This window comes from Lycium barbarum, chromosome 6 (assembly GCF_019175385.1).
Source record: "Lycium barbarum isolate Lr01 chromosome 6, ASM1917538v2, whole genome shotgun sequence".
Classification (NCBI taxonomy): Eukaryota; Viridiplantae; Streptophyta; class Magnoliopsida; order Solanales; family Solanaceae; genus Lycium; species Lycium barbarum.
Genome location: NC_083342.1, coordinates 14,975,770 through 14,992,155, shown reverse-complemented (window position 1 = coordinate 14,992,155; position 16,386 = coordinate 14,975,770). Strand labels below are relative to the sequence as shown.

Genomic DNA, 16,386 nt, shown 5'->3' with positions numbered 1-16,386 from the left:
CGATTAGGAGGGTTTAGGTTTCATAGACCTAAGTTTGCCTATAATTCCTTTACTAATTGGCTCTTACTCTATCTCTCTATTTCTCATCCCAATTTCTTCACTTCTCATCCTTGATTTCTAATCTATCTTTTGTTTCCGCATTTTTGTTATCTGAATCCGTGTCTTCCACAAGCCGGATCGTATCACTTGATAATGTCAGAAAATAGTGTCTTAGAACACAAAGATCAACGGACTTTGTCGATTAAAACCGAGGGAGTCCATCAGCTAAGTAAAATACACTAAACTCGTTTTTATTGTAAAACCCGAAAATAAAACTTCCATCATAGTGATTCCTATTTTTTTTTTTAAATAGTTTCCACGCATTTTTCCTCGAAAATAATTGACAGACGTCCGTCGGTTTTCGTAAAAAAAAAATAGTGTGCCCCAATTTTATCCATTGGTTTCCGTCTATCGTCTTTTTGCTTGTTTTTAGTAGTGACAATTTTTGTATTTTCTGCTATTTCTAATTTATTTCTAAGGCCTGTTGTATTTACTTAGCCTATAGACTCCCTCGGTTTTAATCGATGTAGTCCTCGGTCTTTGTGTTCCGAGATACTATTTTATAACATTATCAAGTCTGTTAGTTTTTTCTTATAACCAACTAACATTCGCTGGTTTTGTCTCGAGGTCTTTGGCCCTTTCTTTAGTAATGCATACCTCTAAATGTGAGTTCTCGCTAATTTTTCATTTTTTCGTAGTTCTCGTCAAATCTAACAAAAATTGTATTGAAAAGTATCTAATAGGTACACTTTATCATGTATATGCATAATTAGAATACGTCGTAGTTCGAGTGTTAAGGAGTTTTCAATGTATCAAGCCTATTTTAAAAGATAGGGGTGAAAAGTGGTCAATAACAACTATTTTTTCTAGAAGAAATTGCACGGCTTGCCCTTCAAATGAGTTTGTCTTTAATTTTTGTCGATTAGCAATCGAACTTATGTCTCGCTAAAGGAAAAATCATGCGAGGCGTAACTTGTGGGATATTATGATACTTATATCTCTTAAAAAAATTATTTGTTTACGAGGGGCAAAAATTAAAGACCAGCACAAAATAAGGACTTAAATGTCAATGGCCCTATTCCTACAAGATCTAGGTGTTTCTTCTTTAAAGTTTCTTTTTAACTATATTACAGAATTTTGTTACATATAGTAGTCTGAATAGAATTCTTTTTTAAACAATATCAATATAACTATCAGTAGTTGCAATTTATATATATAGATAATATACTCTTTTATTACTATATTTTATGTGTAGTTTAATTAGTCTTAAAAAGTTATAGACGTTAGCAAATACACTGTTACTTCTCTATTTTGCAAGAGATAATTGTGTAATTTAGTACTATATAATTACTCTATAGAAGTGGTCTCTAAGCAATTAGCAAAGCCCCCCTTATTTAAGGGTATCAATTCGTTAAAAAATAACTATATTTAAACTTGGGCATAAATCAATAGTGAAACAATTCATGGAGAAATGGACCGTAAAGATTAACTTAAGACTTTTGAAATATTCTAACTTTGTCTATTAACGGTTTATTGATTAGGAAATTGATTTTGGATAGCAAATTTTGGAACTTTGTTCGGGTTGCATTATACAAGTGTTACGGTAAAGTGGTAATTTAGATAGCTGATAGGTAATTAATTAATCATCTAAGATTAATTAGCCCCATTTACATTATTATTGATTAATGAATGAATCTTTTTCATCCAAAATATACAATTTATTAGATTGCCTTAGAAATACTATTTACTAAACCAAGCATAGAATCTAGCCCCTTTTTCCATTAATTTGGTTTCAAAATTTTGAATTCATAGTTGGAAATTGTTTTAAATAAGTATTTTCTTATCAAACTAACTCATTACTGCAACTTCAAACTTAAAATATGAAATTTGAAAGACTAAATAAATGCATTGACAAAAGGACTTATGTCAAGAACCTTTCAACAAAATAGTGCTTTTTCACATCTCTCAAAATGGAATTTATTTCAAACATTTATGTCATGATTTCTTACTGCGATAGGGTACAAATATCTACATTTAATATGTTTAGATATTTTTTTGGACCTATTGCCAATTTGAAGTAGCAGTCAAAGATTTGTATTCATTTTTATGATTGTATGCATGGATAGTTATATCATGTACAAATCTTCAGAAAAAAATACGTCTTCCACAATGAAATATGGAAGAAAAAATATCTGCAAACATATAACAACGAAACGAACTTGAATATGTTGACCTTTTAAAAACTACTTTTGAAATAGAACCTAAATCTATCTACAGGAGATACTTTTTTATTCAATATTAGACTATCCATAACAGTAATATTTATCTTTCTAAGCTATTCAATAATTTCTTTCTGTGATCATCTTGTTCTAACCGATCTTACCTCTTAGTATTAACAATTTTTTATGAATTGCTCTTTCAAGTTAAAAAATAAGTTGAATTTTCAAATTTTACTCACAATATTTTAGTCGTATTTTTATATACAAAACATAGTTTCAACTTTTAAGTACGTCTTTTGAAACTTAATTGTGGTGAAATGATAAATAGGGTCGTTATATTTAATCAGGTCCCGTATTTCAGCCTGGCTGAATATAAAACACTTTTGTTAGGAAACACTTTATCCTCCAATTATGGGACTTTTCTAATTCAAATTTAATAAATACTACTTCTCGTCCTAATTTAAATATCTTACTTTTCTTTTTAAGATGTCCCAAAAAGAATAACTCTTTCTACCTTTAGTAAATTAACAATTTAAACATCCTGCTCCTTATATTACTTGTCCATTTACTTTTTAAAAGTCAGACTATATAAATTTTAATCAACATTTTGAGATATATTTTTTCACCATACAGATATAAGAAGAATTGCAACTTGTAATACTTTTCGTATAGTTTTTAACTATCTAAATTATAATTTCAAAATGTTGAATTGATCTAATCCAATTTAACTTAAAAAATTAATTAATTTAATTCTCGAAAAACGAAACATAACAACTAATTTGAGACAGAAGAGGAATACATGACAAATTTAAAATCACACTTTGTTTCTTAAATTCCGTAACTACTCCGCAAGTGGTCAAACTAAGACAAACGTATTGGGACGGAGGCAGTAATAATACATAAATTAGAGACATCAAATAAGCGAAGGGGTATCAGAAGGGGGTTTGCTGGACGGACAAACACATACTAGTATTTCCAGTCTAACCTGCATAGAGTGAACAGACAACAATGTTGAAAGTACCTATAGGTTGTGAACCGGTGGTGGGATCTTTAACACCGTCAAAGAAAAAGGAATACAGAGTGACTAACAGACTCCAAGAAGGCAAACGGCCGTTATATGCTGTTGTTTTCAACTTCATTGATGCTACCTATTTCAATGTTTTTGCTACCGTTGGCGGAAATAGGGTATTCCGTCTCATCCTTGTTCTTTTTCTTTTGGGGGTTTGGTCAAATCTATTTTCTTTCTTCTTCTCTATATTTTTTTGTTTTTTTTTTAACCACTTAATATAATTTGATTAGACACTAATTTTAAAAAAGAAATGAAGACTTTTGAAATTTGTAGTAAAAAATAAATCATAGATATCTGTGCGGATGTAAATCGGGAAGCTAAGTTATATTATTTCTATTATCTTTCCTTTGGGACTGACTAAAAAGGAATGTGTATGAGTGTATCACATAAATTGGGACAAAGGGAGTATTGGTTTTGTTAGAGATTTTTATGTCAGCTTTCTGGATTGAAACGGGTTAACGGGTACGGTATGGCCGACCCAGTTGTTTGAGGTTAAAGCGTTGCTCTTGTTGGCTGTTGTTCTTGTGTTTGTTGGCTTCATGATTTAATATAAAAGTATAAAGTTTCATTCTTTTAGCATTTGTCTCGAGTTCTGCTTTTCGCCTGGGGCTGAGAAGCTATGTGGCTCGAACACTTGAAAAATGGGACGGGTGAGTGTCAGATACTCCAAATGTAGTGCATTTTAGAGAATCCGACACAGGTGCGGCAACTTTTTTGGAGAGTCGGAGCAACATGGGGCCGAGCCACATAGGGACGAGGGGGTTCATCTGAAAAATAACAATGTTTATACATGGTTAAAATTAGTTTTTATGTATATATAGGAGATGTTGAATCCCCTTTGGCTTCTTCAAGTGTTTATTTTTTAATATTTTGAACCCCTTAGTGAAAATCGTGGCTCCCCACTGGCAACATAGCTGAGAAGTACAAGAATTCACGAGTCTGATTTGAGCATATACTACTAGTTTGAGGTTGAAGCATCTGTATTGTAATTCTTGTGCTTGTTGGCTTCATGAATTAATATGGAAGTTTCAAAATTTCATGCTTGTAGGATTTATCGCTGTTTCCATTCCACAAGTGTTACGGATAATCTAGGTATTTGATACAACAACAAAATACCTGGTGTAATCCCACAAGTGGGTAGGGTGGTGTGTACGCAGACCTTACCCTACCTCGTGAAGGTAGAGAGGCCGTTTTTTATAGAACCTCGACTCAATCTAGACATTTGATGATTAATAAATTAATCAGACAGTTCAGATTAATTAGCCTCATTTACACAAAAATGATTACTGAATGATTCTTTAAATGATTCTTTTTCATCAAAATTATAAATTTATTAGATTACCTTACAAAAATCATTACTAAACCAAACATAGAATCTAAATACTAAAACTTTGGCAAAAAAGGAAAATAGAGAAACAGTGAGAGGGGTATAAAAGCAGTGAGAAAAACGTCCTCTTTTCATTTTTTCTTTCTTCTCTAACCTGAGGCGCCAGAGTAAGCAGAGAGCAATGTCGAAAATACCTATAGGGTGTGAGCCAATGGTGGGATCACTAACGCCGACCAACAAAAGAAAATACAAAATGACTTGCAAAATCCAACAACCCAACAAACAGAAGAACAACAACAAAAAAGAAGGCAACCGCCCATTATACGCCATTGTCTTCAATTTCATTGACTCTCGCTACTTCAATCTATTTGTTGCTGTGGACGGAAATCGAGTATTTAATCTCCTCCTTTTTCCTTTAGGGGATTGGTAAAATTATACCGATTTTTGGTTTGGTTAGAGATTTGTGTGTTTCCTTCGGAAGTAATGCTAATAAAATTATTGAGTTCTCAAATGAAACGGGTTAACGGGTAGGGATATAGCCGTCCCAGTAGTTTGAGGTTGAAGCTTTGCTGCTGTTGTTGTTCTTGTGCTTTTTGGCTTCATGAATTAGTATGAAATTTAAAAAAAAATCATTCTTTTAGGATGTGTTTCGCATTCTGCTTTTCAATTAGGGCTGAGAAGTGCAGAACACATGTGATTTTGGGCATTTACTACTACTTGTTAGCTTGGTGAATGTGATACAGAAAAGCTGTACTATTTAGGTAGAAAACATCTGTACTATTTAGGTAGAAAACATCAATCTTTTTTTTTTTCCCATCTTGGTCTATCTATTTGTTTTAACACCTTAAGGTCGATATTAGCTCATCTGTTGCTCGTTTCAGATGAAATGTGCCAAAAATTGACCTGAAAGTTGCTTTAATGTTGATGGTTCAAGGACCTCTTTTGTTTCCTACAATTGCTCTTATGCTTATCTTGGTAGATTCGTTGATGCATCACAAACTAAAATGTCTTTATGCACTTAGGATGGGTGGGCCAGCTTTGTTCAAAGTTACCTTGTATGTTGTACCTTACTATTATAAACTGTCCATGCCAAAGATAATGATTTTCAGAATTATGTATAAACTGTAAATCTTATACTATCTCTTAACATTGTAGAGTTATGCTATTATACACTGTTCTATTTCTTATCAAACCTGAAAGTTATGCATGATGCAAAACTTTTATTGCTTAAGATAAATTCATAATTCAGAAAGGTCATGCTCTTGTAAATGAGGTGTATTCTCTTGGTGTAGATCATGTCATCTGAGAATTGTTCAATAATATGGAACTGAAAGAAGATAATAATAACAGAAGAATCAGAGTGCTAGCTTCAGTATACATTTCTACTGTATGCCAATTGTCGATAGCTCAGACTTATATGCTTTTGATTTTCTGCTGGTTTGTCAGGTTACCGTATACCAATGTCTCGAAGGTGGTGTTATTGCTGTGCTGCAATCTTATATTGATGAAGATATAAGAAGTTGCAAGTACTCAGTTGTTGCATTTGTACTTTACATATGTCATCTCCTATGCTTAAAAAGCTTTTGGCCTTTTCCATGTGCTTTGTTGATCAGAAAGATGAATCATTTTACACGGTAAGTTGGGCCTGCAATATTGATGGGAGTCCATTAGTAGTGGCTGGAGGAATAAATGGAATTCTCCGTGTTATTGATGCTGGCAATGAGAAGATACACAAGGTCTTGTACATGAAATCTTTCATTCGCTTTTACATGGTTAAACAAAAGTAGCCGCTTCTTTAGTTATAAAAAATGAATATCTGCAAATGAGTTCGTATCATCCATCTAATTAATCTTTATCTGAACACTAAATTATTTCCTTTCTTCCATGATCCGATCCATCTTGTTCATCATGATATGAACAAGTTAAGTTTTTTGTCATGATTCGTTCCATGTTAAGTTTTATTAACAATACAAACTTGAAAGATAAAGGTGCTCTTGAAACTAGTTACACGTTAACGTAATAGCATATGTCTATTCACCTTTGTTAATCTACTTGTTTATGATTGAACAGAGCTTTGTTGGGCATGGAGACTCAATAAACGAAATTAGGACTCAAGCCTTGAAACCATCTCTTGTAGTATCTGCCAGCAAAAGTATGTTATTTAAGTATCCTTCTCCTACTTTGTTTCTTAACCCTTCCTCAAAAAGGAAAATTGTATTTTCCTCTAAAATGGGAAGAAACAATTGTACTGTTGCAAGATGTATGATGAGTGTCAATCAATTTTGCATTTGTTTCACATGGCATATTTTAATTATCATGAGTGTTCCAGGATGAATCCGTTCGCTTGTGGGAATGTTCATACTGGAATATGCATTTTGGTATTTGCTGGTGCTGGGGGTCACCGAAATGAAGTACTCAGTGTGGTAAGATACTCTGCTAACTGCAGTCCCACTCCAACGATGGAGCTGGTGGCAATGTAATGTCTTTCACATCTAGTGTCAACAATACTAGGAACTAGGATTTTGAGCTTATCCGCTGGTTTGTGATGGTTGTAGGACTTCCATCCTTCTGATATATATCGCATTGCTAGCTGTGGAATGGATAACACTGTTAAGATCTGGTCAATGAAAGGTAAAATTTGTAACACTTTCCATTTTACATAGATTGTTGAAATGACATGATATACAGCTAACTGACTAAGTATCATCATCTACTAAAACTTTGGAAAAGAGAAAAGGGTGTGATATCTAGAAGAGCAACTTATCATTGCTCATGTTCTCAGGGCTTCTCCAGAAGCTTTGGGATGATGTTAATATTGTGCTTACAAGATGCCTCTACTTTTTCGGATTTGGTGACTTGTCACCTATATACCGTGAACCTGACACGACTACCTGGAGTGTTAAACTAATGACTTGCACCCAATCTACAACATGGGATACATTAATGTAATAGCAGATATATCTATGAGGATATCCTTTTCTTCGGTTACAAGTGTTGAAATGAAGTCAATTGTTTCAAAGATCCAATTGTAGTTATAAATGCGCCAACTAGAAGGAAATATGAGTCAGCATGCAGTTATCCTAAACATTTACATATTCTGGCATTGACAATGCTTGTTATGTAGACTACTTTACTACCCCATTTATAGTCGCATATCAGCAAATACTGTACTGTTGTTACTGGCAGGAGGATGTAGTGTTGGCTGTGGATCAGATTTGTATTGCATCATCTATTCCATTGGTGCTAAGTGGTTACACAAGTTTGAAAAAATAAATGAAGTAACATCAATTTGAGCTGACATGTCTTTTCTGATGAACATCTTGTGCTGCAGAGTTCTGGACATATGTAGAGAAATCATTTACTTGGACGGATCTTCCTTCCAAGTTCCCCACAAAATATGTTCAGTTTCCGGTGAGTATTGTCTTGTTGCTTCTCTCCTTCCCTGCCTTTTTCCTTCTGAAACTTTGGTTGGAGATTTTTTTCTTTCTATAACCTCCTTTTATCCTTTCAGATATTCATAGCTTCAGTCCATAACAACTACGTTGACTGTAACAGATGGCTTGGTGATTTTATCTTGTCCAAGGTGAATGGATTGACCTGCTTACTACTGAGTTGTTTGTTTTTTCCAACTGTTCTGCTGTATGAATTCTTGATTGGCATTAGCTTCCTTTTCTTGGAGATATTTACTATTCTGAATTCAGAGAGGGGAAATCAGAATAACCTGGGAACCTTGGAAAAGCAAAGGATAGCTTTATATTTGACCACAGATTGTCTTCTCATATAACCTGTACTGATCTGTAAATTTTGTTGGAAATACTCAGAGTGTTGACAATGAAATTGTACTATGGGAACCAAAAATGAAAGAACAGTCTCCTGGAGAGGTTAGTCCGGTCATGTTTGGGACTGTCTTTTTGATAATTACTTTCTAAATAGAAAATTTCCTAATACATATTGCTCAACGTTTAGGGCACCGTTGACATCCTCCAAAAGTATCCTGTCCCAGAGTGTGATATCTGGTTCATCAAGTTTTCATGTGATTTTCACTTCAAAGCAGCAGCTATAGGTAATTCTAAGTGTTTTATCAATTTTTTTCAACATTTCTTTTGTTAATGGGCTGATCACTGGATAATGCTCAAATTTGGAATTAAATGTTACTGCTTGTGTAAGACCATCTGTGTTTCTGAGTTTGGTATGAAGTAACTTGGAACCCAGTGGGCAATCGAGATTATCTAATATTATGCTATTAGCCCAAGTAGAATACAAAGGAAAGTTTTTCGATGCATTTCCTGGTTTCTCCTAGCAAACTTAAATTCACCGTTTGACCTTTTATCTAACAGGAAATAGAGAAGGGAAGATCTTTGTCTGGGACCTACAGACCAGCCCACCAACTTTTATTGCAAGGTTGATCTCCGTCCATGCACTACTCCCTAGTGTCTGATCCTCCTCATTTTAATGCTTTGGATTTCAAGTGTTTGTGCTTGACTTTTGCAGGTTATCTCATGTTCAATCTAAATTACCAATTAGACAGACTGCCATGTCTTTCGATGGAAGGTTAAGATCCAAAATCACTTTAACTGCTTCTTTGCGTATGTTTTTGCAACCTGTGCATTAACTAATTATGTCTTTGTTCTTCAGCACCATACTTAGCTGCTGTGAAGATGGGACTATATGGCGCTGGGATGTAGTAGCAACTTCTTGAGTTTCAGCAGAACATGTGTCTCCTGCTGTGCTAGTGAATTAACTTGTATTATTAGTGCTTGACATAATGCTGTAATTATAGCTTTTGGTAGTGGCCAAAACTAGTGTGGCCTTGAGTAGGTCTGAGATTGTTGCTAAGTTGTTGAAACTAATCTTAGTTTGTTTGTCTGAATTGGCGTACTTTCCTGATAGACCTTTTCCCCATCTCTGTAATGGCTCATGCTGCAAGAGGTTGAAGGAAGGACACCAACTATGCTTAAGATGTGTGATTATAAGTAAATAAATGTAATCGTATTTCAGAAGTGCCGAGGTTGTGCCAAAATTAAATGTTACTAATTTGGCAAACTACAATACAATATCAAAAAACCTGAGAGCCCCAGAGGTGGTGCCAACAATCAATGATGCTCAATTCGGCACAACATGCTATGAAAAAGACTTTGGATGATTAACTTTGTTCTCCCCGATCCGTAGGAGTAATATCCATCTTTTTAAGTTATTTCGTAATTCCTTTGGGTGATTATTTTGTTCTACCCGATCCAATCTTATATTGATTCTCTTTTTTATGGGTTGCCATTTCAACTTTCAAGCAGAAAAATAAGTTTTTAGGAATTTTTCAAATTTTAGTCACAAAATCTTGTATTTTTATATCCAAACACAATTTCAAGTTTCCAATATGTTTTTGAAACTTAATTTGACTTTCTTTATCAAATATCAAACAAATCACGTCCAAACCAAATATCAATGTCTGGGATGGAGGGAGTATATTCAAAAAAAAAAAAAAAAAAAAAGTCTACTTAGTCATTTGCACACCCCTTGATAAAATATTAACACCTAGGAAAAATAAGTAATTTGACTAAACTACTCCTAATTAAGTAAGTGTTAAAATTGGTCACTTAACATTTAATAAGGATAAATTTGAAAAAATAAAATTAATTCTTAATTTGATAAGTCGACACTTTTTTTAACCCAAAAAAACTAGTAAGTGAACACTCTCTTTGAACCTTATTTAATTAGTACTTTTTTTGAACCAATACTTTTGTTATCAAAAAAAGAATTAACCTTATTTTTTCAAATTTGTCCTTATTCAATATTGAAGTGACCAAATTCAACACTTATTTAATTAAGAGTAGTTTAGTCAAATTATCTATTTTTTTTAGATATTAATATTTTATCAAACAGTGTGCAAATAACTAAGTAGGCATTTGTTTTTTTTTTAATATACTCCCTCCATCCCACACATTTTAATTGGTTTGGACGTGATTTGTTTGATATTTGATAAAGAAAGTCAAATTAAGTTTCAAAAACGTATTTGACACTTGAAATTGTGTTTGGATATAAAAATACAAGTAAGATTTTGTGACTAAAATTTGAAAAATTTCTAAAAACTTATTTTTCTGCTTGAAAGTTGAAATGGCAATCCATAAAAAAGAAAATCAATATAAGATCGGGTAGAATGGCCCATTCGATCGAACTGTTACCATGTTATTGTTAAACTACTCTTTTAAAATAATTGTGAGTTCTACAGAGCCATAAAGTCCAATTCAATCTTCATTTATCTTTCCTAAGCCAGACATCCACAGTAAAGAGAACAGAACAAACTCAGCTCCAAATCCATCATCACAACTGCCGTAAGCAACTAAAGTGCCAACAATTCACAAACCCTTGCAATTATATGCTATTAAAGGACAACGCAATACACTAAGCTCTCGCTATACACAGGATCTAAAAAAAGGCTGGACCACAAAAGGCTATTGTACTAACCTTATCTTGCATTTCTACAATTATACACAACTAATTAACATTAATGCAAGCCAAGTATCATCTTTAACATTACCCATAAGAACAAATACACAATCAAAACCAATATAAACACAAATTAAAGCGAGTATGAGACATGTGAAACTGAACCAGTCAATAGCAGTCGTTGAATTATGGCAAATTTCAGTAGTTCTGAAACAAGATTTACGACCTTACAAAAGAACCAGTACTACTACTATAACACAGTTACACAGCCATGTCCCCTACAGAAACCATACTAATTACACCAACACAAACCCAAAAGGCAAAAACAAGAATCCATATCCCTTACTAACCCTTTAATACAATTGTTTCTTTTCTTGACAGCAAGACTTTTGCAGACGAAAACAAAAGTCTGCACCAAATCTACCCTCAACCACCAAAACCATAGAGAGTCCTTCCTTGCCTCTTAAGAGCATAAACAACATCCATAGCAGTAACAGTCTTCCTCCTAGCATGCTCAGTGTAAGTAACAGCATCACGTATCACATTCTCCAAGAATATCTTCAGCACGCCACGTGTCTCCTCATATATAAGCCCACTTATACGCTTCACTCCTCCTCTACGTGCCAAACGCCTAATAGCAGGCTTAGTGATACCTTGAATGTTATCTCTAAGGACTTTACGGTGTCGTTTTGCTCCTCCCTTTCCTAACCCTTTTCCTCCCTTTCCACGACCCGACATTTTCAATCAACCTTAGTTTATCTTATCTGGTTCAATACAACAAATACAAACAATTTATTAGTAACTTAAAACAACAATATAAACATCACCCAGACAAAATACTGGGATTATTGATGTAAATATAGCAATGAACCAATGAAAAGAGAACCCCAAGTTAGTGATAACGTTGAAAATAAAAATGAAAAGATTTGTTCAATCAAATATTGTGGAAAAATATTTGAAAACAAATCACATTTTAACTGTATTATTAAACTATGTAGAAGAAAGCAAACCTGAAATTAGAGAGACAATTATTGAAGACAATGGGGATTGGGGTGAAAGTGGGGTTTTATTTATAGTTGGTGACTGTTTGTGATGGGGTTGGCTTTGATCCGCGTGGTTGGTTAAGAAGCGTAATTGACCGTTAGATTATACAATTTGGACAGTCAAGATGCGGTAGTGAAGGCTGACGAGGATTGCCAGCGCGGCATCATTATTTTTTTGGCAAAAGTCATAGATAGCCCCTAAACTTTGTCACATTTTTCTCTGGGTATCTAAACCGAGAGTTGTACCTATTGGGTATCTAAACCAGTCCGAATTCAATCCTATTGGGTACCTTTTTCACAATAATCAGTAAAATTAGGAGAGTGCATTACACTCTCCGTGACATGACAACTTTGTCAAATGAAAACATGACACATGGTGGCAGGGTCCATCATAATAATTAAAAAATAAATTGTACAACACCCCTCCCCCTCCATTTTCATCTCCGGTTGTTGCGCGCCCACCACTAGCCGCCGCACCACCACCCCCAGCAACGATCCGCCCACCCCACCAACAATTATTCCCCTTTTCTTCCTTCATTTAGGTCCACCAATGTCTTTCCAAGACCCACCCCTCCTTTTTTATCCCTTTCTTTCCCCTCTCATTAGGATCCCTTTTTACTTCTTCACCGTCGAATCCAGCGACGGCCACCGCTGGATCACCACTAAAATTATAGTCCTTCAATTTTTAAAATTCTTGTTAAATATAAGTTAATCAATGAAAGGTGAGAACGCACACTTCATAAAAAAAGAGTGCTAACAGTGGTGAGTCTCCATTTTTTCCGGTGAACAAGATGGTGATGGTGCTTTTCAGATTTAGAAAAAATAAAGAAAATGGTGATCAAAAGAAACATCTAATTCGCAAATTATTTTTGTAGAAAGAATCAAAAGAAACAAAAAACAAAAGAACAAAAAAAAAATTGAAGAAGAGAAGCAATGGTGGAGAAGACGAAGAGGGGTGAGGGGAGGTGACTGACGGGCTGCTGTCCAGTTTTTAGTTTTTTTTTTGTTTGAATTTAAGTCATATTTTAAAAGAGGTAAGCTTTCAACTAAAAAAAAAATTAGTATTGAAGAGTACTTCACGCGTCCAAGGAGAGTGCATTTCACTTTTTTTGCTACATCAGCAAAAAGTATTTATGTGGTATAAATTCGGACTGGTTTAAGTACCCAATAGATATAACCGTCGGTTTAGATACCCCAGAGGAAAATGTGACAAAGTTTAGGGGGCTATCGATGACTTTTGCCTTTTTTTGTTTCTTTTTTTAGTTTGTTGGGTTTGAAATTATAGGGTGGGAAAGACCGAAATTGTTGAGCACTGAGCGGGAGAATTAAATATTTTTGCCAATTAATGATCTGGTTATGCTATGCCAAATTTACTTTCAAAACTAGATTAAAATTCAAAAGAAAAAATCTAAAAACGATTAACTAGTGCTTTTCTGCGTTTAAATATCAGGAAAATGACAGCAATCGTCCCTTATTTACATCAATCATCTGCGATTAGCTAATAATAGTTATAATTATTAGTATAAATATTTATCGAAGAAAATATTTCCTAACCTCATATCTAACATTATTATATTTGCATGAGTGGTAAACAAATAGTAAAGTCGCTATTAATAATTTTAAGTAATAATATGATTTATTTGAAAGGTAAATATTATTTCTATGATATTATTTATTAATTTATAATTATTTAATACTATATTTTTGCAGAAAATATTTATTTTATACCTCACAATAAAACTTATTTATATGTTAATCCAATTTTTTAATTTAACAGTGTAATTACATTTGTCCAATCAAACAGGATAGTGGGAGTTACACTATAATTACATTCTCATAAACAAACAGGTCATTGTAATTATTATATTGTACAATTACCAGGGTGTGTAATTACTACCTTAATAATTACACAGCCTGGTAATTTCACATCATCACATGACTTTCCAAACAGACCCTAAATATATTTATTTGTAGTTTTGGAGTTAAAAAAAAAAAAACTAATCATTCTTCCTCTTTTTTCTTTGTTCTTGCAAATTCTACTATTAAGAAGAGGGAGTTTGGGGCACTTTCGTCGTACGTTGTGGACCCTCCTCATAAAAAATAATTGTGGATCCCATATATATTAAACAACAACTAATATTAAAAAAAATTGTGGGCCCCATATTAAACACCATACGTATTCGTAGCAAACACTAATATAATAAAGTTTTAAATACGGAGCACAAACTACAATGTTATATTAATCGTGTTTTGAACATAGTATCTCATATTGACAAAATCAAGCAATATATAAAAATAAAAAAAAGTGCAGACTTTGTATTTTTAGCAAACACTAATATAATAAAGTTTTAGATACGGAGCATAAATTACAATGTTATATCAATCGTGTTTTGAACAAAGTATATATAAAAAAAAAAAAAAAATGGGCCCCATATTAAATAGGCCCATAAAAAAAACAAAATTGTAAAAAAAAAAATGTGGGCCCCATATATATTAAATAACAATTGATATTAAAAAAAAATGTGGGCCCCATATTAAACACCATCCAGTATTAAAAAAAAAAAAGTGGAACCCACCACATCCAAACTCACGTGAAAAAAAAGGTGAACCCCATATTAACAAAATCAAGTAATATTAAAAAAAAAAGTGAATCCCATATTTAAAAAACAAATAATGTTAAAAACAAATTGTGGGCCCCATATATATTAAACAACAACAAATGTAAAAATAAATAAATTATGAGCCCCATATATATGCATAAAAATAGTGCAAATTAATAATGTCCAAAAAAAAGTGCACCCCGTATTAAAAAATCAAACAATATTCATGTAATTTCCAAAGCATCTCATTAAGTCAATAATGATGGATTCATTGCCACGTGCGTTTGCTATGTGAATCCCATATTAAAAAAATAAACAATGTCAAAAAAAAGTGCAGACTTTATATTCATAGAAAACGCTAATATAATAAAGTTTTAGATACGGAGCATAAATTACAATGTTATATCAATTGTGTTTTGAACATAGTATATATATATATATTATATGCATAAAAATAGTGCAAACTAATAATGTCCAAAAGGGTGGTCCCGTACTAAACAACACCAAGCAATATAAAAAAATAAAAAAAATAAAAAAAGAAACTATATAAAGCATGGGTTTAGACCCATGCTTCGTTGTCCGTTGTCCCTTAAAAAAAATGGTGGACTCCATACTAAATAACACCGAGCAATAAAAAAAAAAAAAAAAAAAAAAAAGTGGAATTCACCATCTCCGAACTCATGGGAAAAAAAAAAGTGCACCCTATATTATCAAAATCAAGCAATATCCAAAAAAAAAAAAAAGTGAACCCCATATTAAAAAAAATATAATGTTAAAAAAAAGTGCTGGCTTTGTATTCGTAGCAAATACTAATATAATAAAGTTTTAGATACGGAGCACAAACTACAATGTTATATTAATCGTATTTTGAACATAATATATATATATTATATGCATAAAAATAGTACAAACTAATAATCTCCAACAAAAAAAAGGTGCACCCCATAAAGGGTGGACCACATACTAAACAACATCAAGCAATATAATTAAAAAAAAAGTAGAACCCACCATCTCCAAACTCACTGTAAAAAAAAAGTGGACCCCATATTAACAAAATCAAGCAATATAAAAAAAAATAGTATTTCTTTGTTTCGTTTTAAACATGTAAAATTAATTTAATAATTTGAATTAGAATTATCCAAATCAAAATTTGGTAAAAAGGAAAATAGTTTCCTTTTAAACAAGTCTTCTCTTTTAAAAAATATTAATAAATTTGCCGATTTTATATTCGTAGCAAATATTAATATAATAAAATTTTAAATACGGAGCACAAACTACAATGTTATATTAATCGTGTTTTGAACATAATATATACTCTCTCTCTCTCTCTCTCTCTCTCTCTCTATATATATATATATATATATATATATAATCACTATTCAAAGACAACTACATATACATAGATGCACTATAATCCGAAGTATTGGGCGTGCGCAGCACGGGCATAGGCCGTCTAGTTGTATATATAATGCCTCAAAATTAGCAATTTAGCATCAAAGTAAAGCATAGTGGTGTTATGAAGCACCAACCTAAGAGATATTTTGGAGGTCGTGCCTAGTTCATTTATCATGTTGATGTTTCATAAATAAAGCTATCATAATCTAACCTAGCATTTGAAGGTGAGCGTTAACGTAACTGATAAAGTTGT

At 32.9% G+C, this 16,386-nt stretch overlaps 1 protein-coding gene and 1 pseudogene across 1 annotated transcript; one reads left to right on the top strand and one right to left on the bottom strand.

Annotated features, from left to right (window-relative positions):
- Nucleotides 1–3,142: 3,142 nt before the first annotated feature.
- Nucleotides 3,143–9,602, top strand: LOC132600844 (polycomb group protein FERTILIZATION-INDEPENDENT ENDOSPERM-like; annotated as a pseudogene).
- Nucleotides 9,603–11,255: 1,653 nt separating this feature from the next.
- On the bottom strand, nucleotides 11,256–12,228 carry LOC132600843 (histone H4). The gene is made up of 2 exons (XM_060314257.1): nucleotides 12,106–12,228; nucleotides 11,256–11,859 (listed from the first exon to the last, which is right to left on the bottom strand). Exon 2 carries the CDS (start codon nucleotides 11,831–11,833, stop codon nucleotides 11,522–11,524), a length of 312 nt encoding a protein of 103 aa, XP_060170240.1. The 5' UTR covers nucleotides 11,834–11,859; nucleotides 12,106–12,228; the 3' UTR covers nucleotides 11,256–11,521.
- Nucleotides 12,229–16,386: the final 4,158 nt, after the last annotated feature.

Coding starts and splice junctions, on each gene's coding strand:
- LOC132600843 (XM_060314257.1), bottom strand. CDS start 11,833: ATGTCGGGTCGTGGAAAGGGAGGAAAAGGGTTAGGAAAGGGAGGAGCA.